At 35.2% G+C, this 25,769-nt stretch overlaps 1 protein-coding gene across 1 annotated transcript in view; it reads left to right on the forward strand.

Moving 5' to 3' along the window:
• The window catches only part of DIAPH2 (diaphanous related formin 2), a 1,001,003-nt gene that overhangs the window by 436,135 nt on the left and 539,099 nt on the right, over nucleotides 1-25,769 (forward strand). Inside the window, exon 22 of the mRNA XM_043571351.1 lies at nucleotides 9,555-9,794. Within this exon, the coding sequence (XP_043427286.1) occupies nucleotides 9,555-9,794 (240 nt within the window). The remainder of the gene's footprint in view (nucleotides 1-9,554; nucleotides 9,795-25,769) is intronic.

Consider the following 25,769-nt stretch of genomic DNA (forward strand, 5'->3'; position numbering starts at 1 on the left):
ATAATTAGTTCTTTTAGTAATCACTACTTTGTTTTTCTGAGTTCAAAATTACCCATATTTTTTTTCAATTAAAAACATTCTAAAGCTGTAATCTAACAAAAATGTTGGCTAGCCTTGTGCATTAAACATTTATAAGAAAAACACAGATTATGTGATATTGCTGGCAGTACATTTATCTTTTTTTTTTGTTTACACAAATACATAAAGGTGTAAGGAGTAGATTTATACCTATAGCTGGAAGTACAACTATGAAGTAAGTGTGCTTTTTAATTTTTTAAAGTCTCATAAGAGCTTATGAGCTCTATTGAAGTTAGCTTAACCAGGTGAAAAGGAAATTTTTAAAGGCTTTTTTTTCTCTCCCAAATATCATCAAAGGCAATTAATTTTGATGGAAAAGTGTAGCTCTTCTATTCCATTAATGCTAAGCCATTATTCAAGTTTGCATATTCATTGGAAAAAAAACATTTTTATTTAATCTGCTTTCATTCAGTGTGTTCACTGTTTTCATATGTAATGCCCTGATTGTTTCTATTTTCATTCTTTTTGTAAATATGAATGCTAGCTCTTACTTTCTGAGGTGTATTAATTTTATTGAAGGAAAAAGCTGGCTTAATAACTTTGAGATCAAGACAAAGAATACTTGCCACAACTCATTCTCAAATCCATGTGTTCATATTCTTGTTCATTTCATTGACTTCTCATAATAGTTCATTTTGTGGCAGGATTGCTTACTTACATTGGATTTTGCAATAAAATAAAATAAATAAAATAAAATAAAATAAAATAAAATAAAATAAAATAAAATAAAAAGTAAAATAAAACAACCTGAAAACTGAACATTCAGATTAGGTCTATGAATGTCAGTCAATTTTGCTATTGATTTCTTTTCATTAAATTTTAAAAATCAGAAGTTAACTCTTTTCCTCCCTCTGTATATCAGTAATCTCTAATACAACAGCATAGCACAACAGTCATTTTGATGGCCATTCTTGGCCTCAAACAGTTGTTTTCAGAAGGATGTTTTGAAATGGTCTCAAACTCTTGAGTTTACAGTGTCTTTTGGGGTGGACATTGTTACTATGTTTTATTTCAGACTAAAGAATAGATATTTGTTGATGCATAATTTCCATCTATCACTATTTTGGGGAAAGTGTTCTCTATCAGTATATCATTGTTTTTTGATATAGAGTTAGTATTTTTTAATTTTTTATTTGACATATAGTTAACATGTCATATTAGTTTCAGGTGTGCGATGTAGTGATTTGGCAGCTCTTTTATATTATGCGACATTACATTTTTCCAAAGCCTGATGTTATAGACTATGGTTCTTATCTCTCCTTACATCTAATATAGAAACATTTGCCATTGGCTTCATGTAGTAGGTGCACTTGTATTGATTATTTTGTCTGGTCTAGGTATAAAACATACTGCAGAAAGTACAGTAATAAGCAGGAGAGATCCTGTTCTTGAGGACATTGTTGGCTAAAAGAAGATAAGAAAATTGCTTCATAGAGAATCACAGATGTCCTTGCTGTATTTCCATACATTGAGGCAGAATTCTGCTCAGTCATTGAATCTAGATTTCACACCTTTTATAAGCAGTTATGTCTGCTGTTTAACTTAATATACCCTTCTTTAATTTGACTTCATTATTATAACCTTCATTATAGTTACTGATACAAATTATTCTGTATATGCTGTGTGTGGTAAGTCCTAATAGTATTTAATTACTTGTGAAAAACACATTGTAACAAAGTATATTTGTTACAAATATATATGATAGGTCTAATGAATTCTTAATATTATATTTTTAAGAGACTACAAGATCAATTATGTTTGCATGCGATGGTCATTGAAGGTGTGTTTCTTAACAGTGCAAAAAGAAAGATAAATAACCTTAAAGGTGGGCAACATGTGGGAGCAGGAGCAGCATGTGGTTATCTCCTCCTCCTTCACACATGACTTTTACATTTGTGCCTTTTTTCTTTCTCTTTGGATTCTTTTTAATTTTTCTAGTGTTTATTTATTTTTGAGAGAGAGAAAAAGAGAGAGACAGAGAGAAAAAGAGCCAGCAGTGGAGGGGCAGAGAGAGAGGGAGACACAGAATCCGAAGCAGGCTCTAGGCTCTGAGCTGTCAGCACAGAGCCGGACGTGGGACTTGAACCCACAAACTGTGAGGTCATGACCTGAGCCAAAGTTGGACGCTTAACCATTTGAGCCATTTAGGCACCCCTCTCTCTGGATTTCTACAGTAGTTTGGCAGTAGATTGATATTCACCATCTGCCTAGGTGGCAGAGTGTGTGAAATTTAAATCATATAAACAAAACTATCTCTTGAGTCTTTGGGGAAATAACCCACTTGTAGCTGCTCTCACTAAAGCTGTCAGTGCATTGTTTTAAATATAGCACAGATCAGCTAAAGGAATGGTAGCTGCTTGATGTGATTTGATAGACAAGTACCTCATAACAAAATAAATCCCCTATATAATACAACACCATGGTCAACATCCCACAGTACTTCAAGGAATGCATTATAAAACAAAGAATGTCGACTAAAATGCTGCCAGGGATCACAACTGAACACAAACATGCATTTCAGTCGAGTTTGTGTTTTTAGTTATATCACTTAGGTGCACTTAAGTGCCTTTTTGAGACATGAGCCTTTTAATAGTTGTATCTGTGGCTGGGGATGTTGCTCTGCGCTTCCTATTATTTCTAAGCTTAGTTATCCAACATATTCCCTTATATACCCAGATCCTATAATAGAGATTCAACTCTTGTCTATCAGTGTACCCTGGTCTGATTGTAAAAATTAACACTTCTGATTATAGAAAATTCTGTTCATATGATCAATGAATACTGATTCGTGGCCACTGTAAAGAGATTAATATAGCATTGCCTCCTCCATGGTCTCCCGATTTTACATTAACACATTTTCAATGATAACATTTATAATAGTAAATATATATTATGCATTAAAACTGGCTGAAGGGAGCACAACACAATATTTACAGTGTGTTCAATAGATAGTGAATGCTGTTTCTCACCAAGCCCTGAAAATACATTCCTTAATTGTGAATGAGAGAAACTTTCCCTCAGGTTTGGTAGAACAATCCATGGCCATGATTTCTTTTTGGGTATTTCTGAAAATGAAGAAAGAGGATAATAACAACAATAGCTATTGTTTTACTTTGTGTCAGCTACTATGAGAGGAGAGTTACACATAGCATCTTATTTAAGTCTGACTGCAACTTGCATGGGTTAATTAAGGAATGAATTTTACTAATGGGGAAATGAAGTCTAACAAACATTAGGTAACTTATACTAGGTCATAAATTAGAAAGTAGTAGAAGTGTAGTTCAAGTCCAGGTCTGTGTAACTCAAAATCCCTATTTCTTTCACTGCAACTTGCATTATAAGTCTGGAGAATGCAGGGAATGGTTTCTCTCACTCTCTGAGAATTAGGGGAAAATTTCTGTCAGATCTACTCTTCAAAATATTTATTCAGGGCTCTGCATTTGGGCCCCATATCAGATTGAGCCTGGGCAGTATTGTTGGGATGTCCCATATGGTAGCAAATTACTTTATGTGGGAGGTAGGGTACCCTCCTCTTTACCCGTATAACTCTATTATGATACATTTTAATCTTCACCCTAATCCAGCACTTTGCTGATTTCGGAGTTCCTATTTATATGAATGAATTCATTCACTCTTTTTATAGTTATTGTCCTAAGCCATCTGTCATATTTATCACCTTCTATGCCCTAACCTATGTTGTAGATGGTAAGTGAATGAGGAAATTTTGTCAAATCCAAGGGCAACTCTGACCTCTTGCAAAGTGCAACCTCTTCCCAAATCAGGGTGACTGATGATGGGTTATATCCAGTAAGAACAGTTCAACAAAGCTAATTCCCTAGCATTTCTGTTTGATATCTTAGCTGGAGAACTATTGTGGGGACAGTGAAATATTATTATTATCTGTTAAGTTTGTTCAGTAGACAATCTGGCTGTCCTACTTGCGAGATCTGAAAAATGGCTAGGCAGTTAAGAACTACTTTTAAATATTTAAATGTCTAATATATGCAAGACCCTGAGCTAGGTGCTACACAAGGTGCAGTCTTTGACTCTTCTCTCTATGTACTCACCTTATCAAAACCTTGCTTCCTATAGCATCTGTTTGGATAACTCCCCAAATCTGCCAACTCTAACATTTACTTCCTCCTAAACTTAAAGGCTGAATTTCCAAAAGCTACCAGATATAATAATAATACCTAAAACTCAAAATGTCAACAAAGCACTATTAGTTTCCAATTATACAGGTGTCATTTTACCATTTATATTAGGATCTGTAGGACAGGGAAAGGCTGGAGGGATCAGAGAGCACATTTAAATAGTCTATTTTAATAATTCAACAATGAAGTACATAAAACTTAAGCCTGAATGACGAAAATGGAAAATATGAGACAATTATAAGAAACTACTCAAGTTAAAATCTAGTCAAAGAATGATATTAAATTACATTATGTTTACTACAATGTGATGATCATCCCAAAATTTGGAAGCTTAGTAATGGAAAGCTAGTAGTGCCTTTGTTAGTAGTAAGATATACTATTTGATGTCTGAGAGGATAGTGAACCAAGTTCACTTAGATATATATATATATATATAGATATATATATAGATATATATGTATATATATAGTACCATATATATATATATATACACATATACATATATGGTACCTTAGATATATATATATATATGTATATATATATGTATATATATAGTACCATATATATATATATATATACACACATATACATATATGGTACCTTAGATATATATATATATATATATATATATATATATATATAGTAACAGCCAAGTGATATTTTTATTTGTGGATTAGCACCCTTTACTCCACCTTTCCACAAGTCTAGAAGCAGAGTGAAATATAAGGAAGTAATATTTATGGATCATTTATTTGGCTACTATCTAATTATCAAAAGAAGACTGATCCAGGAATTTCCCATGCCTCATAGATGAAGAAACTGAAGAGTGGAGAAATTAGGTAGATTAGTTTCACAGGGTGAGAAAATGTGTAAGTTTCTAGATTCTATCTTTAACTGAATTTGCTACTAAGATGCACCTTACCTGCACCAAACACTGCCTCAATCCCTGATTAGCTTGCTGTAGTATAGGCAGCAGAAGATCAGGGGAAACACTTTCATCTGAAACAAAGCAACAGACCAAACATTAAACTGCAGCAAACCAGCATCTCCTTCTGCCTTCATTAATGCCAACCGTGTTCTACCTCACAACGGACTTAAAACCTTGGAATCATCTTTGACTATCTTCTCTCATAACTAATGCTAAATCCTATTGCTTCTTCCTTAATTCCATCTCTCATATCCATTGCTTCTTTCCCCTTCCTACTGTCAACATTGTAGCTCACTACCTGTTTCTTAGGCCATTTTGAAGAGAGAGTACTAATGCTCTCTCTGTTACTAACCTCTCCTTCAACCAATCATACATAATGTTCCCAATGTGATTTCAAGAGGCATTGTGGTGTAATAGTTGAGAGTTTGGGTTATGTGACCTGAATGCCTGAGTTCAAATCTCCAGCTCTTTAACATACAACTTGACTTTGCACAAATCACTGAGTATTTCTGTGCCTCACTTTCCTAATCTAGTACTAATAACTTTTCCTAGGATCGTTTTGAGACCAAATCAGTTAAAACATATTTATAATACATATGCAGAAAAATGTCTGGCACAAGGCACTTAACACATGTTAATCACTGTTATTGTTACTATTATTATGAAATTGCACTTTTGGTCACATTATTTCAACGTTTATTTATTTTTGGGACAGAGCGAGATAGAGCATGAACGGGGGAGGGGCAGAGAGAGGGAGACACAGAATCGGAAACGGGCTCCAGGCTCTGAGCCAGCAGCCCAGAGCCTGACGCGGGGCTCGAACTCACGGACCGCAAGATCGTGACCTGGCTGAAGTCGGACGCTTAACCGACTGCGCCACCCAGGCGCCCCATGGTCACATTATTTCAGTTAGAGGTGGTACTAAAAAATTAAATATTAAAAAAATGATTGAATCCATGTTCTCTTGATTTGTAGACCAAAACTGAAATATAAACCCTGGAAAGGATAAAAATATGAATGAAGACAAGTAGTAGTAGAACTGAAATAAAATTAAAAAACCCATGTAAGCCTAAGGTTTAAATCACTGGTTGATCTGGGACCAATGCCACCCTGGTGAGCTGGGTTCCTATAAGCCCTACAAAGCATGGCCAAAGGGCATGTACATAATGACTAGTACCTGATCACAGTAGCTCTAGGGCATTTTTAACCATCAGAGAGACTGAAAAACTACTTCCTAAATATATAAAATGATAGAAACGTGTGTGTGCAAATGCTTGTCAGTTACCAATGAAAGGAAAGGAAAAATAAAGTGGGGAGGGATTTAGAGAGAGTAGTGGAGGCATAAAGAAAGGCAGAAAGTCATAGAAACTTAGGTTCCCACACAAACGTACACCAAGAGATTTGTGCATTCGTGGTGATAGAGACTTTGATATGGTTAGCTTCCGATTTCATGGCCTTTACATGGACTCATTGGGTACTTTGGTCCACATTTTGCCCCTAGGTATGTACCTCATATATTCCTAAGTATAAATCTTTTCTCACACCATTGTTTCTACACCCTTTTGGCTACAGTTTTTGCACTCACTCTCACTCTCTCTTTTTCTCTTTCTCTCTCTCTGTCTCTTTTTTTCTATCCATTTGTGTCACCTCTACTGTGAAGTTTTCATTAAACATTGTAGTCCTAAGAGATTAAGTCAGAAAACTCTCTAGCACTTAATTTCTGTTTACCCATCTAGAATCATATGCTAGTTCTATCACTAACTATAGTTATCAAGTGACTGTGTTATGAGTTTTAAGCTATATTGGAAACTTCTGATTTGCTAGTATGTCTTATACTTACCATGTGAGTGCTGAAGAAACTGTAGGATGGTTTGTATAATATTACCCTGGTCACATAAAAAAAAAAGAACTATTGATAAGTAATAAGATCTACATAAATATAGTAACAGGTGGATATTCCCCACATACTTTTATAAGTCTACCTATAAAAAGCATGAGAGCATATAATGGGGTAAGAAGAAGGCCAAATTAATTTTTGGGGACACATATACCCATGGTTAATGGGCAAGTTCATTTCAAAAGGCAACCAACAGAATGCAAAAAGATATTTGCAAATGAAATATCAGACAAAGGGCTAGTATCCAAAATCTATAAAGAACTCACCAAACTCCACACCCAAAAAACAATACAGTGAAGAAATGGGCAGAAAATATGAATAGACACTTCTCTAAAGAAGACATCCAGATGGCCAACAGGCACATGAAAACATGCTCAACGTCACTCCTCATCAGGGTAATACAAATCAAAACCACACTCAGATATCCCTTCACACCAGTCAGAATGGCTAAAATGAACAAATCAGGAAACTATAGATGCTGGCGAGGATGTGGAGAAACGGGAACCGTCTTGCACTGTTGGTGGCAATGCAAATTGGTGCAGCCACTCTGGAAAACAGTGTGGAGGTTCCTCACAAAATTAAAAATAGACCTACCCTATGACCCAGCAATAGCACTGCTAGGAATTTACCCAAGGGATACAGGAGTGCTGCTGCATAGGGGCACTTGTACCTCAATGTTTATTGCAGCACTTTCAACAATAGCCAAATTATGGAAAGAACCTAAATGTCCATCAACTGATGAATGTATAAAGAAGTTGTGGTTTATATACACAATGGAATACTACTTGGCAATAAGAAAGAATGAATTGTGGCCTTTTGTAGCAACGTAGATAGAACTGGAGATTGTTATGCTAAGTGAAATAAGTCATACAGAGAACGACAGATACCATATGTTTTCACTCTTATGTGGATCCTGTGAAACTTAGCAAAAGACCGTGGGGGAGGGGAAGGAAAAAAAAGAGAGGGAGGGAGCCAAACCAGAAGAGACTCTTAAAAACTGAGAACAAACTGAGGGTTGATGGGGGTTGAGAGGGAGGGGAAAGTGAGTGATGGGTATTGAGGAGGGCACCTGTTGGGATGAGCACTGGGTGTTGTATGGAAGCCAATTTGACAATAAATTTCGTATTAATTTTTTTTAATTAAAAAAAAGAAAAATTATGAACTATGCCTTGCTTCCATATTAAAGTAGATATGATCTATTCAACAGCTCATTTGCTTCTTTGGAAGGGTACTTTGTGGCTTAAGGACTTTTATGTTGTCAAATTCTTTTTATCTTATCTACAAGATATCTCAGTGCCTACTCTGTGCCTAACATTTATATTCAATAAATTAAACTATATGTGCCAAAAATAAATATAATTAGAACTTTTAATAATTTCTTTTCATTGTTGGTGTGCTTGTGTTGTTCATATGTGTCTATCCCCATCTCCACCTCTGTCTCAGAATTTATTTGGTGAATGAAAGCTATTAAAATGACTTGGAGCTATAGGAAATTAACGACCAAAAGAAATTATTATCATAGGAGCTATACCAAAGGGAATAGAGAACATGCACGATAACTATGAAATAAGTAATTAAAACCTAAGTTGAACTGTTTTGAAGAAAACCATTATGGAATTTTTGAATAATGTACTTAAAAGTAAGTTGATGTGATTTTACCATAACCTAATTATATAGCATGAACATTTTGTCAAGTAGAAGAAATTCTTTAGAGCATATATAAATATTTAATATTTTTGGTGAATAGAAATCATAGGTTTAAAATTGTTAAATGTTCAATCAGACCTAGTCTTCTGATTTCAAACAGCATAGTAATAGATAATTTCTTGGGAAATGTGGTTCACTTACATTTTCTGTCATCATGCACGTCTTTTATCTGTGGCCACACTATTCACTCAAGCTCAATTTCATGTTTGTAAATTTTCATAGTTCACCTCAGGGACAAATTTTTGGCAGTTTAAATGCTATTGATGACTTAAGATTATGGAATTAACAAACAGCAAATGTTTAGCTTCAATAATATTTTCTTACTGTTATAAGGATGATTTGTTTAAAACTGAACAACTAACTTTTTTAAAATTTTTTATTACAATATTCCTTTGGTGGGGCACCTGGGTGGCTCAGTCGGTTAAGCGTCCGACTTCGGCTCAGGTCATGATTTCACAGTCCGTGAGTTCATGCCCCGCGTCAGGCTCTGTGCTGACAGCTCAGAGCCTGGAGCCTGCTTCAGATAATGTGTCTCCCTCTCTCTCTGACTCTCCCCTTTTCATGCTCTGTCTCTCTCTGTCTCAAAAATAAATAAACGTTAAAAAAATTAAAAATAAATAAAATATTCCTTTGGAATTTCTAAAACAAACCAAAACAATGTTTTTTAAGACCCAGAGAAAATTCATTTTATGCAGAAATTTTACAGTACAGTCTATAAAGTTATCTCTATTGGAGAGTGAAATAACAGGCTGTATATATATGTTCTTATAGAGCATTTCTTATCTTACAGATGAGCTCAGTGAAAATGTTGCAGCCTCGTCTCAATAGCATTCTATTCAAGCTCACGTTTGAAGAACATGTAAACAACATCAAACCAAGCATCATAGCAGTAACTCTTGCCTGTGAAGAACTGAAGAAAAGTGAAAGCTTTAACAAACTTTTAGAGTTAGTTCTTTTGGTTGGAAACTACATGAACTCAGGCTCGAGAAATGCCCAGTCTTTGGGTTTTAAGATCAACTTCCTTTGTAAGGTAAGATAACATTTAAAGGTAAGATACAATATTAATTTCATCTGTGAGAAGGGTCACTCTAAATAGAAAGGTACACAAGCCAAAAAAAAAAGTACGCTTTAAAAGAGTGAATGCTTTGGTAAGTGAATTATATTTCACTTAAAACATATATATATGTGTGTATATATATATATGTATATATATATATAATTTTAGTGCAGTAAAGTCTCAAAGATATTGCATATACTTTTGTAGTATAGTACTAAACTTTCTCATCAGATCTTACTGGAGTTTGTAAGTAAAAAAAAAATTTGCTTTTTATAAAGTAGTTGCAATCTTGTATTTCATTCCCCTTGTACTTATTTTATGTCTCTCCAAAAGGTATTTGAGGAGCTAAATGTAATGAGGTAAATAGCCAGAAACTTCTTTTTAAGTATGCTTTGCTTATTCTAGTCTAAGCTAACAAAACTCTTTTTTTTTTAATTTTTTTTTCAACGTTTATTTATTTTTGGGACAGAGAGAGACAGAGCATGAACGGGGGAGGGGCAGAGAGAGAGGGAGACACAGAATCGGAAACAGGCTCCAGGCTCTGAGCCATCAGCCCAGAGCCTGACGCGGGGCTCGAACTCACGGACCGCGAGATCGTGACCTGGCTGAAGTCGGATGCTTAACCGACTGCGCCACCCAGGCGCCCCCAAAACTCTTTATTGTTGAACAGTGTTGTGTTAGTTACGTTTATATTAGGTGTAGTCCATTAACTAAAACTTGAAAGAAAATCAAGTGGCAATCATCTTATTGTTTTGATCAATAATAATGATTGACCAAGTCATTTCATTGTATTATTTTTGAGATTTTAATTCTTGTGAGAAGTACAGAAATAGAGAAACCCAGAGGTGATTGTATATGCTCATTTCTAGGCTAAAGTGAACCACTTTATTCAAGAGAAAGATCTGTCTGTTACAAAGAGAAAGATGAATAGACTCTGAGGTAAAGACCTGTGAGAAAGCTAGAGAGAAAAATCTGAAAACAAGCAATCCCTCTTTCACATCTCACCATGCTTCCACTTTGTTTTCTTCTCACATCTTAAAACACTGCAGAACTTTAGTTAGTTCTTGATGTAGCTTATAACAAGAATCCCGAATGTAAGAGTGGATATAAATTTCTTTTCTATTCATGCATTAGATAGATGTATATGAAATATACGTGGAACAGCATTTTAATATGTATCAAAAGTGATTTGATTCTGGTAGTTCTAACTCAGATAGGCAAAGAATAACATTTGTAGTAATAGGATATATAGTGGAATTGTATATGTTTACTCGTGATTTATTTTTGAAGGGTGTGAGGAAAGAGGGCCAGAAAGATAGGAAAGATCATCTGGATTGCTAGACCTGGTAAAAAAAAAAAAAGTTACTCCCTCTTCTTGTGATATTAGGGGACATTTGAAATTATTTGATAATCATAGAATAAGGCAATGCTTGTAATAAATGGAATAAGTCATAGCCAGATTTGTAGGATAAATCTAAACATTTAATACATTTTCATTCTTTGCATACCATATACTCAGTACTAATAAAGTCATCTCTTACGAAGATGCTACTTGTTTTGAGTATATGCTATATGCATAGTGAGTGAATTTTGAAGGTGTTTTTGGTGAATGATTATAAAAAATATTATAAATTAAAAGAAAAGGTCAATGGAAATTTATATTGTATGCCTATTTCACCTTTGATTCATATAAAGAAGACATTTAAAACAAACTCTCCTTATTTGAATAAATATGTACCTTTTTAAAAGTGTCTTAATTTCACACTATTGCAATTAATTACATGAAGTGATTTTTTGAAGCAAGAATGAACAAATAATTTATACACCAGAACAAAAGATTATATTCATCTCACAGAAGGATTTTATAGTTACATCTTATATTTCAGAGAAAAGCTTCTTCCTGTCATCTACAAGTCAAATAAAAGTTCTTCCATACAGCACTGATCTGACATCTATCACTAGAGGTATGCTCAAAGGATTCAGCACAAAGATTTTTGCCAACTTCAAATAAAATAAAAATAATCTTGTGGGAAATACTATCATGTAGTAATAGATGTTCTAAAAGAGAAGAAGTGAATGTTTTAAAATGCCCCCTTCCCCCACCCTCCACTTTTCAGTAGGATTTTATCTTCAGGGAAATACTTGTCATTGAGAAAGAGAAATATCATATAAATGCATGATATTCCCCTAATGTCTAAGATTAAAAGGATGCTCCTGGAATACAAAGGATTTTGAGTATGTAAATGTCTAAAATGACAGAAATTTACCAAAGTACATAGAAATAGCTTAGGTTTGTAATCTGTTCAAACGTGAATTAACTACTGATGTATGATTAGCTAGAATTGCTGTTAAAGTCCAGTTATAAACAATTGCTGGTTGATTTTTCTTATTTTTTTTCCTTAAAGAATCATAGAGGGAACTTCCTTTGTAGAGTGATGATAATGCCTCAAAAACTGATACCATTTACCCACCTAAATTACTCTAATGATAATTTCCTTTCTCAGTGAATTTAAAACTATAATCTGCTCTTCACAAGAAGCTATAGAGTATGTTAAAATATTCACTTACTTAAAAAGGAGCTATGGTATAAGCAGTTAAGTTTATCAGATGTATTTTGTGGTAAAATAATATTAAAAATTCAGATGGTCACAGTTGGCTTCTATAATATTTGGGAAGAAAAGGAAAACAGATGTGTTAACCTAAATGTCAAATATAACTAAATGGTATCATTACTATAAGTACTACCCTCACCACAAAATGCTTTGTTAATTTGCAGCAGTGAATTATCACTTTGTGAGTCACTAAACCAGGGTTCTGTAATAATGACTGTAATAAAAGTCATTTCCATGCATATAAGTTCCCAATGTTAGCTTGGCCCATGCTTGCCTGTTGATTACTAAAATTTTAACCAATAGCAATGGTGCACTTCAGGGTCATTTATTTATGTTTTCAGTAATATACAATAATATACATAATCTGCATAAGAACAAAACATTTGAGAGGTGCCTGGGTGGCTCAGTCAGTTAATCGTCTGACTCCTGATTTCGGTTCAGGTCATGATCTCGTGGTTCATGAGTTTGAGCCCCGCATCTGGCTCTGTGCTAGCAGTGTGGAGCCTGCTTGGGATTCTCTCTCACCTCTCTCTCTGACCCTCCCTCCCTCTTCCTCTCTCTCTCTTTCCCTCTCTCTCTCTCTCTCAAAATAAATAAATCAACATTTTAAAAAAAGAACAAAATATTTAAAAATACTTAGCACTCCCCATGCACTAAACTTTGTGGGTATATCAGATAAGGATCTTTGTTTGCAAGCAAGAGAAAGTGATTCTGCCTGATTTAAGGGAGGTGGGGAGAAGGAATTTCTTGGGAAGATATGAGATAGTTCAGTCAGAAGCTGAGGAAATGCCGAATAACTTGGCCTCTAAAAGAGCAGCAACTATGGCAGCTTTGAGAATACAGAGAGCAGTAACAAATGGAAAGTATTTTCAGGAAATTGTCTTTGGGCCTATTAACTCCAATGATTTTCCTCCTCCTTTCCCTGAGTTTTATTCAAGTTCTTATTATAAAGACTGACTGACCTAGTGTGGATTAATTACAAGAATACTCCTTGTCCAAGGGAAAGTAAAGAACCTCGTTTAACAGAACTACCAAGACTACCTGCAATGGAAGAGTGGTCATGTCCTAAAGGACGCTGTTAATTAAAGATAGGGACACCAAAGATTAGGGGCAGATGAAGGGATATCAGGCAGACCCAAACAAAGGCAAAACGAAAGAGATCATTAGTACACCAGAGGGATACAAACAATACAGAAGACACACAGAAATCTCAAGAAGCTAGTGGTACAGTTAAATAGCCAGGAAATATACTACAGAGTATTGTGATAGCCAGATTGTATCACAAGATACACTGTCAATGAATATGAAGATTAATGGCCATTGAGATTGACAGGACTTCAGAGAGGGAGGAATTTTTAGTGATGGGGTGAGAATGAACAGTACTATAAAATGGAACAGAAGGATCTTGAAGGATAGATAGAATTATGTTATATAAGGGAAGAAGCCATAACCTTACAAGATGGGAGAAAGCTGGACTCAGAAATTTTGCTTTAGCTTCCATTTTGCCCATTACTAAGTAAGCCAGATTTTCACGGCTGAGTCAGTTACTCTTTATGAAACCCAGTTAGTCAACTATAAATGAGGAAATGCAGTGACCCTTGTTTATTTTGTTATATAGGGTTTTTTTGGGGTCAAATAAAATGATTTTTGTCAGAGTTCTTTGAAAAATTATAATGTTAAATGGTAGTAGTTCTTTTATGAGATTATTTATTTATTTTAAGAAGGAGAGAGAGACCGATCATGAGTGGGGTGGGGCAGAGAGAGAGGGAGAGAGAGCATCCCAAGCAGGATCCCGGCTGTCAACACAGAAACCATTGCAGGGCTCGAACTCACGAACCATGGCATCATGACCTGAGCAGAAACGAAGTCAGACACTTAACCCATTGAGCCACCCAGGCTCCTCAGTAGTAGTTCTTTTTAATGATGATAGATAACTAGGTATAATCATTGTACATTTGAAGATGAATTAGAAAACCACACTGTCTGGAATATTGGGTATATGTTGGACACAAATGATAACATTAGTAGGCCGATAGTGAGAAGATTTTGAGTTATTTGTATACTAGTTTAGATAACCTGCCTTCATAACTTTTTAAAAAATCATTCACAATTCATTTCATAACTTAAGAAATCCACAGACCTTTCTTTTTCTGCCTTGAGTTAATATCCCCTTCATCCATACTAGTCTCACCCATACTAGTCACCCATTTCTAGTCATTCTAGTTGGACAGAGAGACATAATAAATCACGATACAGTAGGATGATGTGCTTTTGTACAGATTTGAAATAAATTATACAAAGAACCTGAAGAAAATATTTACGTTTACTGTAGAAAAATTTTATATACATTTTATTTTTAGTCATTAGCATTAAGATGATAAAGTAGTTTTTTATGTGTTCCTTTTCCTAAGATTCATCATTTCTATAAAGTATGTATAACATATAAAAGCCTTATTTTCTAGAGACTTTCACATGGTATTAGTGACAGAATATTGTAGGTATTACCCCAAGTACACAAAGAAAAGTCTACAACTCCCCCATAGAAGTTATAAGGAAAGTAAAAGAGGTTCAGTTTTAATTAAAAATAGATTACTTATCATAAAATATGATTTGAAAGGAAAATTACTATGTCCATGGAAGCAAAATGTGGAATATATAGTCCAAGAAAAATCTACACACACACATACACACACACAAAAAAAAAATCAAGGAAAAAAGTCCTAAGTACTCTAAGAATTTCACATTTTATCATTCTTAGCTGAAATGAGGTGGATTGTTTCCATATAAATTTATAATATTAACATAAGAAGGTGACTAGTCTTCAGTCTGCAGATAAGAAAACACACTCAGAGAAGGGAAATACTTTGGTTTGTGTATTGGTCAGCTCTGGCATCCATAACAGAATACCACAGGATGGGTGGTTTAAACAACAGAACTTAGTTTTCTCACAGTTTTGGAGACAGGAAGTCCAAGATCAAGGTGCTGGCCTGGTTGGTGTCTGGTGAGACATCTTTTCCTGGCTTGCAGATAGCTACCTTCTTGCAGTGTCATCAAATAGCCTTTCCTCTGTGCCCCACATAGAGACAGAGAGAAAGAGTTATATGTAAGTGATGAAATTATTATTACACTGTATGTTAACTAAGTTGGATTTAAATTAAAAAAAAAAAAGTTGAGAAAGTGCAGGAGAGCTCTGGTATCACCTCCTCTTCTTATAAGGACACTAATCCTATCAGATTAGACCCCACCCTTTTGACTTTATTTAACCTTAATTACCTCCTTAAAGGTCTTATCTCCAAATATAGTCAAATTGGGGGTTAGTGCTAAAACATGTGGATTACTCAGGATTGGGACAGTCCCAGGCAACTCAGGATAGTGGGTGGTCACTTAAGTTATGAAAATAAAGGTAGGGTCCTAGCCTCCTAATAATGTTCCACTTTCTCTCTTTTTTAAACATGTAACTGAAACAGCTTGTCTTTTGCATTTTTATAGTGTCTTTCACTCCTCTTCTTCATCTAGTTTTTGCTCTTTATTCTTCTCTGGTTCCCATTGCATACTTTGAACACATTACTAGAGAATTCTTTATACTTTAATTATTTGATTTCTCATTCTCTTTCAAGACCCAGAACTTATGGAATTTGGATGTATATTTTATTCTACATTAAATCCCTAGGGTCTATTTTATATGAAGCCATCAGTAAATTACTCTTGAATGAAAGCCAAGAAATTTGATTCAATAAAGGGTTTGTTGTCAGTGTTTGGCATAAACATTAACTTTTTTTTTAAATTAGAGAATTTAGTTCCTCACAGATGTAAAGGTTATATTGTTTACCAGCAAAACTATTGAATATGTAATTGTCATACTGCTGTGGTTTATTTGTAAAAACAAAAAAATATTGTTTGCTATAATTATAAACCAGCAATTCTACCTTCAAATATAAGTCAATAAATAAATGTGGGAATTAATTTATAACCAAAGATATTTTAGAAAACAACCACTGTAGGATATACTGAAAGGCACCCCACCGAAGTTCAAGAAATCCTAGTCAGTATTCCACATATTTGGTTGCCTGTGTGTTACAGTTTATAAAGTGCTTTTCTTATGATTCAAGGAGGTGAATTATTATTAACCCATTTGCAAATTAGGAAACTAAAGCCCATTGAAGTAATGCAATTTTTCCAATTTGAAAAAGCTAATAAGTATCCAAGTTGAGTCTTAAATCTGTTTTCTATGTCCCAAAACTTGCAAGCATACTGTCTCTCACTGCACTGTAACAGAATGCTTGGTTATACATGGCTCATTTCAAGGAAGCATTACAGAACAATTCTGCCACTTATGGAATTCTAAAAATGGAGAAAATGACATGTAGATTTTCTTGATTATCTAGTAGCATGTAAAATGAGGAATCTCTTTTCTTATTCAAATTGAATTGGAAGTAATTGCAGGCATATTAATAGAAAATTTCTCTTCCTGGGGTACCTGGGTGACTCAGTCAGTTAAGCGTCTTACTTCAGCTCAGGTCATGATCTCAGTTTGTGAGTTCTAGCCCTGCATCGCAAGCTCCGTGTCAGGCTCTATGCTGACAGCTCAGAGCCTAGAGCCTGCTTCAGATTCTGTGTCTCCCTGTCTCTCGCTGCCCCTCTCCTGTTCATGTTCTGTCTCAAAAATCAACAAACATTAAAAAAAAATAATAATAAATTGAAAGAAGAAAATTTCTCTTCCTCTAATAGATTTTAATGTATCCAGGCATTAGAGCCTATATATTTGTAATAAAATAGCATTTAATAATCTGCATAATTGTAGAGCTATCATTTGGTTTTGTATGTATAAGTTCTCAGAACCTATCAGTTTTGTGTAGGCAAGGTTGGCTGCTGTTCTCAAGATTTTACAAATGAGAATCTTCTCTCCAGGAAGATAACTTACCCAGAATCACTCAGTGTCAGAGGCAGAGTTAGAATCCGACTTTTCCTGGGACTCAAATTATGTCAGTGGCTCAAGCTACTTTTAGAATTTGATGGTCTCTTTTGCTTCACTGAAATATGCTTTTTCCTATAAGAGAGTGTTTAGCATTACTCGAATTTAGGGAAGTTGCGGTTGATAGTTGGCTGAGAAGAAAATTGCTTTGAAGGATGTAATTTGTATTAGAAAATTCCATGTAAGGGAAGATTAGACTCTCTATCAAGTACAGGGTTGGATGGAATGTTTGATCTTCTTCCCAAACTTTCCATTTCCTCCCTGTGGGTCCTTTAAAATTTCCTTCCTGTGGGACTATTTGTAGGAAAGAGTTTTCAGTTGGTGATCTCCCTGAATCACTAGTTGTAATCAGTGACATAGATCCAAATGTACAGCAAAATACAGAGGAGCTCATTTATGTTACTTTGCATTTTAAAATGTCATCCTGTAAAATAGTGACACCCCATACTACTTGTTCATAATTTATGACCAATAGACACAAACATTTCAAGTTAAGGGTTTGTGTGTGCCACATTATATTATTCCATGTAGGAACGTTTACCATTTTTGACCTCTGAAACAACTAACCAGCCGAGAATGATTTAAGGACGGGATATCATTCTCAGCTTTAAATGGTTTCCTTTGTTCAGCTTATATGATGGTTGACCTTTATTTAAGTCCATTGTTTTTTATTGAATTGTGTTTAATGGGCTCGCATCATTGGGAACCACTGAATAGTTTCTTGGGACCTTAAAGATAAATGCTGCACTATTGTGATACTATGCCAATGGGACATTTTAGATTCAGTTTCCATAATTGTGTAATGGGTTTTTGTTTCCCTCATTTATTCAGGTAAATCAATATACCAAAATTCATAATTTTCAAACAGCAAGCATTAATATTACTTAAGTCAAAAAGTCCAAAAGTGTTTAAATTTATAGAACACTAAATTTATTTTTTTAAGTTCTTTTAATTCCCATATGTTACTTGTTATATATCCTAAAGCACATACTATTAATCAGTGCATGTGGATTTGTGCACATAGGCAAATGGTAGTACTAAAATATTGCTTCGGTGGTCCCATTTCTCTAGTAATTAGGATGTTTGGATACCAGCTCAGAAATTCAATCCAAAGCCCTCACGTCTGATGCATTTCACACCATTTAAAATATAAACAAAACACAAACTACTTTTTCTGAGCTTCTCGTCTTTAAAAATTCAGCCCTCCAAAAGTTAGAAACATATGATCTTGGCTCCCTGATTTTGTAATCCCATGAACATACCACCATATGTTTTGAAGCCTGTCCTCCAATTAGAAAATCAGCTTTCCCACTTCTAAGATGTAGAGTATGTAGTCTCTTTATCTCTGTACTATAGTGGTCTGTACATACAGATTGACATAAGTAGAAAGAACACTTGGTGAAGGTAGTATGTATTCCTGTCTTTACAGGTGCTTTCTTCTAAGATGTCCATCTCAATTTTTACAGATGGTCATGACATTGTAGAGATTCATGTTAATGTGTAGATGCATTATATCTTTCTTATTCTCTGTAGCCTGCATTGTGGGACTGAGATGGGAGAAAAAGCAAACTGCTGTATTAGCATGAGGAAAGCTATATGATCATGTTGGGCACAGGAATTAACCATTTTTGTGGATATGCTTCAAATAGGTATACAGGCATACCTCATTTTGTGCACTTTGCATTTTGAAAATTTTGTGTTTTTTACAAATTAAAGGTTTGGCAAGCCTGTTTCAAGTAAACCTATAAGCACCATTTTTCACTTGGTGTCTCTGTGCCACATTTTGGTAATCCTCAGAACATTTAAAACTTTTTCATTGTTTGTTATAGTGATCTGTGATCAGTGATTATGACTTGCTGAAAACACTGATAATGGTTAGCTTACAGTATTTTTTTTAACGTTTATTCATTTTTGAGAGAGGTGTGAGCAGAGGAGGGGCAAAGAGAGAGGGAGACAAAGAATCTGAAGCAGGCTCCAGGCTCTGCACTGTCAGCACAGAGCCTGATGCGGGTCTCAAACCCACGAGCAGCAAGATCATGACCTGAGCCCAAGTCAGATGCTCAACTGACTGAGCCACCCAGGCACCCCAGTTTCAAGTATTTTTTAATCAATTAATTAATTAATTACGTACATAGGGGTTTGTTTTTGACATAATGCTGTTGTACACTTAACAGACTACTGTGTAGTGTAGACATAACTATTATATCTACTGGGAAACCAAGAGGTTCATTTGAGTTGCTTTATTGCAATATTCACTTTACTGTGGACTGGAACCAAACCTGCAATATCTTTGAGGTATGCCTATAGTTATAAAAGCATATGTGTATCACAATACCTTTTTTGAAATTGCAACTCTGATTAAAAGAAGTTCATACATCTACTCTCCTACTTGCCTCTAAAAATACACATCTCCTGAGTTTATTTAAAGATGTTTCTTGGAGCGCCTGGGTGGCTCAGTCGGTTGAGCGTCCGACTTCAGCCCAGGTCATGATCTCGCGGTCCGTGGGTTCGAGCCCCGCATCGGGCTCTGTGCTGACAGCTCGGAGCCCGGAGCCTGTTTCAGATTCTGTGTCTCCCTCTCTCTCTGACCCTCCCCTGTTCATGCTCTGGCTCTCTCTGTCTCAAAAATAAATAAACATTAAAAAAAAAAAATTTAAATAAAAAAAAAATAAAAAATAAAGATGTTTCTCTAAGTTGAAATATTTATTGATTTACATTCATTGGTGCCAATTATCTTATATTTTAAAAATGTAACACTTGTTTGCTTTTTCAGAATCTGATTACATATGTTTAGATATTACCACATGTACAACACTATAAGCTGTGTAAAAACTTCATTATAACCACTCCCCACAATTTTTGGTTTACTAAATTATCTATAGAATACTAGTTTGTAAATGTAATCTGTCTGATGCAGACTTGATCAGTATTCATTGTTTTTTTTTCTTTTAAATATTAACATTATTCAATCCAGAGAACACTAGTTTGTAAATGTAATCTGTCTGATACAGACTTGATCAGTATTCCTTGTTTTTTTGTTTTAAATATTAACATTATTTAAACCATTCCTTTTTTTTAACTTGTTTTATTTTTTTTTTATTTTTTTTAAATTTACATCCAAATTAGTTAGCATATACTGCAACAATGATTTCAGGAATAGATTCCTTAGTGCCCCTTACCCATTTAGCCCATCCCCCCTCCCACAACCCCTCCCATAACCCTGAGTTTGTTCTCCATATTTATGAGTCTCTTCTGTTTTGTCCCCCTCCCTGTTTTTATATTATTTTTATTTCCCTTCCTTTATGTTCATCTGTTTTGTCTCTTAAAGTCCTCATATGAGTGAAGTCATATGATTTTTGTCTTTCTCTGACTGACTAATTTCACTTAGCATGATACTCTCCAGTTCCATCCACATAGTTGCAAAGGACAAGATTTCATTCTTTTTGATTGCCGAGTAATACACCATTGTGTGTGTGTGTGTGTGTGTGTGTGTGTGTGTGTGTGCATGTGTCACATCTTCTTTATCCATTCATCCATCGATGAACATTTGGGCTCTTTCCGTAGTTTGGCTATTGTTGATAGTGCTGCTATAAACATGGGGGTACATGCGTCCCTTCAAAACAGCATACCTGTATCCTGTAGATAAATGCCAAGTAGTGCAATTGCTGGGTCGTAGAGTGGTTCTATTTTTAGTTTTTTGAGGAACCTCCATACTGTTTTCCAAAGTGGCTGCACCAGCTTGCATTGCCACGAACAATGCAAAAGAGATCCTCTTTCTCCACATCCTCGCCAACATCTGTTGTTGCCTGAGTTGTTAATGTTAGCCATTCTGACAGGTGTAAGGTGGTATCTCATTGTGGTTTTGATTTGTATTTCCCAGATGATGACTGATGTTGAGCATCTTTGCATGTGTCTGTTGGCCATCTGGATGTCTTCATTAGAGAATTGTCTATTCATGGCTTTTGCCCATTTCTTCACTGGATTATTTGTTTTTTGGGTGTTGAGTTTGATAAGTTCTCTGTATAGATTTTGGATATTAACCCTTTATCTGATATGTCATTTGTAAATATCTTCTCCCATTCTGTCAGTTGCCTTTTAGTTTTGCTGAATGTTTCCTTGGCTGTGCAGAAGCTTTTTATTTTGATGAGGTCCCAGTAGTTCACTTTTGCTTTTTGTATCCCTTGCCTCTGGAGACATGTTGAGTAAGAAGTTCTGCAGCCAAGATCAAAGAAGTTTTGCCTGCTTTCTTCTCAAGTATTTTGATGGCTTTCTGTCTTGCATTGAGGTCTTTCATCCATTTTGAGTTTATTTTTGTGTATGGTGTAAGAAAGTGGTGCAGGTTCATTCTTCTGCATGTTGCTGTCCAGTTTACCCAGTGCCACTTGCTGAAGAGACTGTCTTTATTCCATTGGATATTCATTCCTGCTTTGTCAAAGATTAGTTGGCCATGTGTTTGTGGGTCCATTTCTGGGTTCTCTATTCTGTTCCATTGGCCTGAGTGTCTGTTCTTGTGCCAGTACCATACTGTCTTGATGATTACAGCTTTGTAGTAAAGCTTGATGTCTGGGATTGTGATACCTCCTACTTTGGTTTTCTTTTTCAAAATTGCTTTAGCTATTTGGGGTCTTTTCTGGTTCCATACAAATTTTAGGATTATTTGTTCTAGCTCTGTGAAGAATGCTGGGGTTACTTTGATAGGGATTGTATTGAATATGTAGATCGCTTTGGGTAGTATCGACATTGTCACAATATTTGTTCTTCCTATCCAGGAGCATGGAATCTTTTTCCATTTTTTTTTTGTGTCTTCCTCAATTTTGTTTGTAAACTTTCTATTCTTTTCAGTGTATAGAGTTTTCACCTCTTTGGTTAGATTTAGTCCTAGGAATTTTATGGGTTTGGTGCAACTGTAAATAGGATCGATTCCTTGATTTCTCTTTATGTTGCTTCATTGTTGGTGTATATGAGTGAAACCAATTTCTGTGCATTGATTTTATATCCTGCAACTTTGCTGAGTTCATGTTTCAATTCTAGAAGTTTTTTGGTGGATTCTTTTGGGTTTTCCATATAAAGTATCATGTCATCTGCGAAGAGTGAAAGTTTGACCTCCTCCTGGCCGATTTGGATGCCTTTTATTTCTTTGTGTTGTCTGATTGCAGAAGCTAAGACTTCCAATACTATGTTGAATAACAGTGGCGAGAGTGCACATCCCTGTCTCATTCCTGACCTTAGGGAGAAAGCTGTCAGTTTTTTCCCATTGAGGATGATATTAGCGTTAGGTCATTCATATATGGCTTTTATGATCTCAAGGTATGATCCCTCTATCCCTAATTTCCTGAGGGTTTTTATCAAGAAAGATGCTGTATTTTGACAAATGGCTTCTCTGCATCTATTGAGAGGATCATATGGTTCTTGTCCTTTGTTTTATTGATGTGATGAACCACGTTAATTGTTTTGCGGATATTGAACCAGCCCTGCATCCCGGGTATACATCCCACTTGGTCGTGGTGAATAATTTTGTTAATGTATTGTTGGATATGGTTGGCTAATATCTTGCTGATGATTTTTGCATCTATGTTCATCAGGGAAATTGGTCCATAGTTCTCCTTTTTTGTGGGGTCTCTGTCTGGTTTTGGAATCAAGGTAATGCTTTCTTCATAGAAAGAGTTTGGAAGTTTTCCTTCCATTTCTATTTTTTGGAACAGCTTCAAGAGAATAAGTGTTAACTGTTCCTCAAATGTTTGGTAGAATTCCCCTGGAAAGCCATCTGGCACTGGACTCTTGTTTTTTGGCAGGTTTTTGATTACTAATTTGATTTCCTTACTAGTTATGGGTCTGTTCAAATTTTATATTTCTTCTTGTTTCAGTTTTGGTAGTGTATATGTTTCTAGGAATTTGTCCATTTCTTCCAGGTTACCCATTTTATTGGCATATAATTACTCATAATATTCTCTTATTATTGTTTTTATTTCTGCTGTGTTGTTTGTGATCTCTCCTCTTTCATTCTTGATTTTATTTATTTGGGTCTTTCATTTTTCTTTTTGATCAAACTGGCTAGTGCTTTATCAATTTTTTTAATTCTTTCAAAGAACCAGCTTCTGGTTTTGTTGATGTGTTCTGTTTTGTTTTGTTTTGGTTTTGGTTTCAATAGTATTAATTTCTGCTCTAATCTTTATTATTTCCTGTCTTCTGCTGGTTTTGGGTTTTATTTGCTGTTCTTCTTCCAGCTAATTAAGGTGTAAGGGTAGGTTGTGTACCTGAGATCTTTCTTCCTTCTTTCGAAGGCCTGGGTTGCTACATACTTTTCTCTTATGACCACCTTTGCTGTGTCCCAGAGGTTTTGGGTTATGGTGTTATCATTTTAATTGGCTTCCATATACTTTTTAATTTTCTCTTTAACTTCTTTGTTAGCCCATTCATTCTTTAGTAGGATGTTCCTCAGTCTCCAAGTATTTTGTTACCTTTCCAAATTTTTTCTTGTGGTTGATTTTGAGTTTCATAGCGTTGTGGTCTGAAAATGTGCATGGTATGATCTCAATCTTTTTTTATTTACTTAGGGCTGATTTGTGTCCCAGTATATGGTCTATTCTGGAGAACATTCCATGTGCACTGGAAAAGAATGTATATTCTGTGGCTTTAGGATGAAATATTCTGAATATATCTGTTAAGTCCATCTGGTCCAGTGTGTCATTCAAAGCTATTGTTTCTTTGTTGATTTTTTGATTAGATGATCTGTCCATTGCTGTGAGTGGGGTGTTGAAGTCTCCTACTATTATGGTATTACTATCAATGAGATTCTTTATGTTTGTTTTTAATTGATTTATATATTTGGGTGCTCTCACATTTGGCACATAAATGTTTACAATTGTTAGGTCTTCTTGGTGGATAGACCCCTTGATTATGATATAATGCCCTTCTGCATCTCTTGATACAGTCTTTATTTTAAAGTCTAGATTGTCTGATATAAGTTTGGCTACTCTGGCTTTCTTTTGTTGACCAGTAGCATGATAGATGGTTCTCCATCCCCTGATTTTCAATCTGAAGGTGTCTTTAGGTCTAACGTGGGTCTCTTGTAAACAGCATATAGATGGATCTTGTTTTCTTATCCATTCTGTTACCCTATGTCTTTTGATTGGAGCACTGAGTCCATTGACATTTAGAGTGAGTACTGAAAGATATGAATTTATTGCCATTTTGATGCTTGTAGAGTTGGAGTTTCTGGTGGTGTTCTCTGGTCCTTTCTAATCTTTGTTGCTTTTGATATATAACTTTTGGTATTTGTGTGGTATTTGTGGTATTTTGTGTGTATATGTGTATATATATACACACACAACTTTTGGTTGCTTTTGATACACACACACACACACACACACACACATACATACATCTTTTCTCCCCTCAGAGAGTCCCCGTTAAAATTTCTTGCAGGGCTAGTTTAGTGGTCACAAATTCCTTTAATTTTTGTTTGTCTGGGAAACTTTTTATCCTTCCTTCCATTTTGAATGACAGTCTTGCTGGATAAAGAATTCTTCCCTGCATATTTTTCTGATTCAGCACATTGAATATATCGTGCCACTCCTTTCTGGCCTGCCAAGTTTCTGTGGATAGGTCTGCTGCAAACCTGATCTGTTTTCCTTTATACGTTAGGGACTTTTTTTCCCTTGCTGCTTTCATGATTCTCTCCTTGCCTTAGTATTTTGTGAATTTGACTATGATATGCCTTGTTGATGGTCATTTTTTGTTGAATCTAGTAAGAGTCCTCTGTGCTTCCTGGATTTTGATGTCTGTATCTTTCCCCAGGTTAGGAAAGTTTTCTGCTATAATTTGCTCACATAACCCTTCTACCCCTATTTCTCTCTCTTCCTCTTCAGGGACCCCTATGGTTCTAATGTTGTTCCTTTTTAATAAGTCACTGATTTCTCTAATTCTTAAGTCATGTTCTTTTGCCTTAATCTCCCTCTTTTTTTCTGCTTCCTTATTCTCTATGTTTGTCCTCTATAATGCTGATTCTCAGTTCTCCTTCATCCATCCGAGCCACCGCTGCATCCATCTGTGATTGCAGCTCAGTTATAGCATTTTTAATTTCATTCTATTTTTTACTTCTTTTGTCTCTACAGAAAGGGATTCTAATCTTTTTTTCAACTCCAGCTAGTATTCTTATTATCGTGATTCTAAATTCTGGTTTATACATCTTATTTGTATCTGTGTTGGTTAAATCCCTGGCTGTCGTTTTTTGGTGCTCTTTCTTTTGGGGTGAATTCCTTCGTTTTTCATTTCGAAGGGAGAAAAGGAGTTAATGAGGTAGAAAAATTAAAATTGAAACAATACTTTAAAAATATTAAAATTAAAAAATTAAACACACACACA

The sequence above is a fragment of the Prionailurus bengalensis genome, chromosome X (genome assembly GCF_016509475.1).
Source record: "Prionailurus bengalensis isolate Pbe53 chromosome X, Fcat_Pben_1.1_paternal_pri, whole genome shotgun sequence".
Taxonomy (NCBI): Eukaryota; Metazoa; Chordata; class Mammalia; order Carnivora; family Felidae; genus Prionailurus; species Prionailurus bengalensis.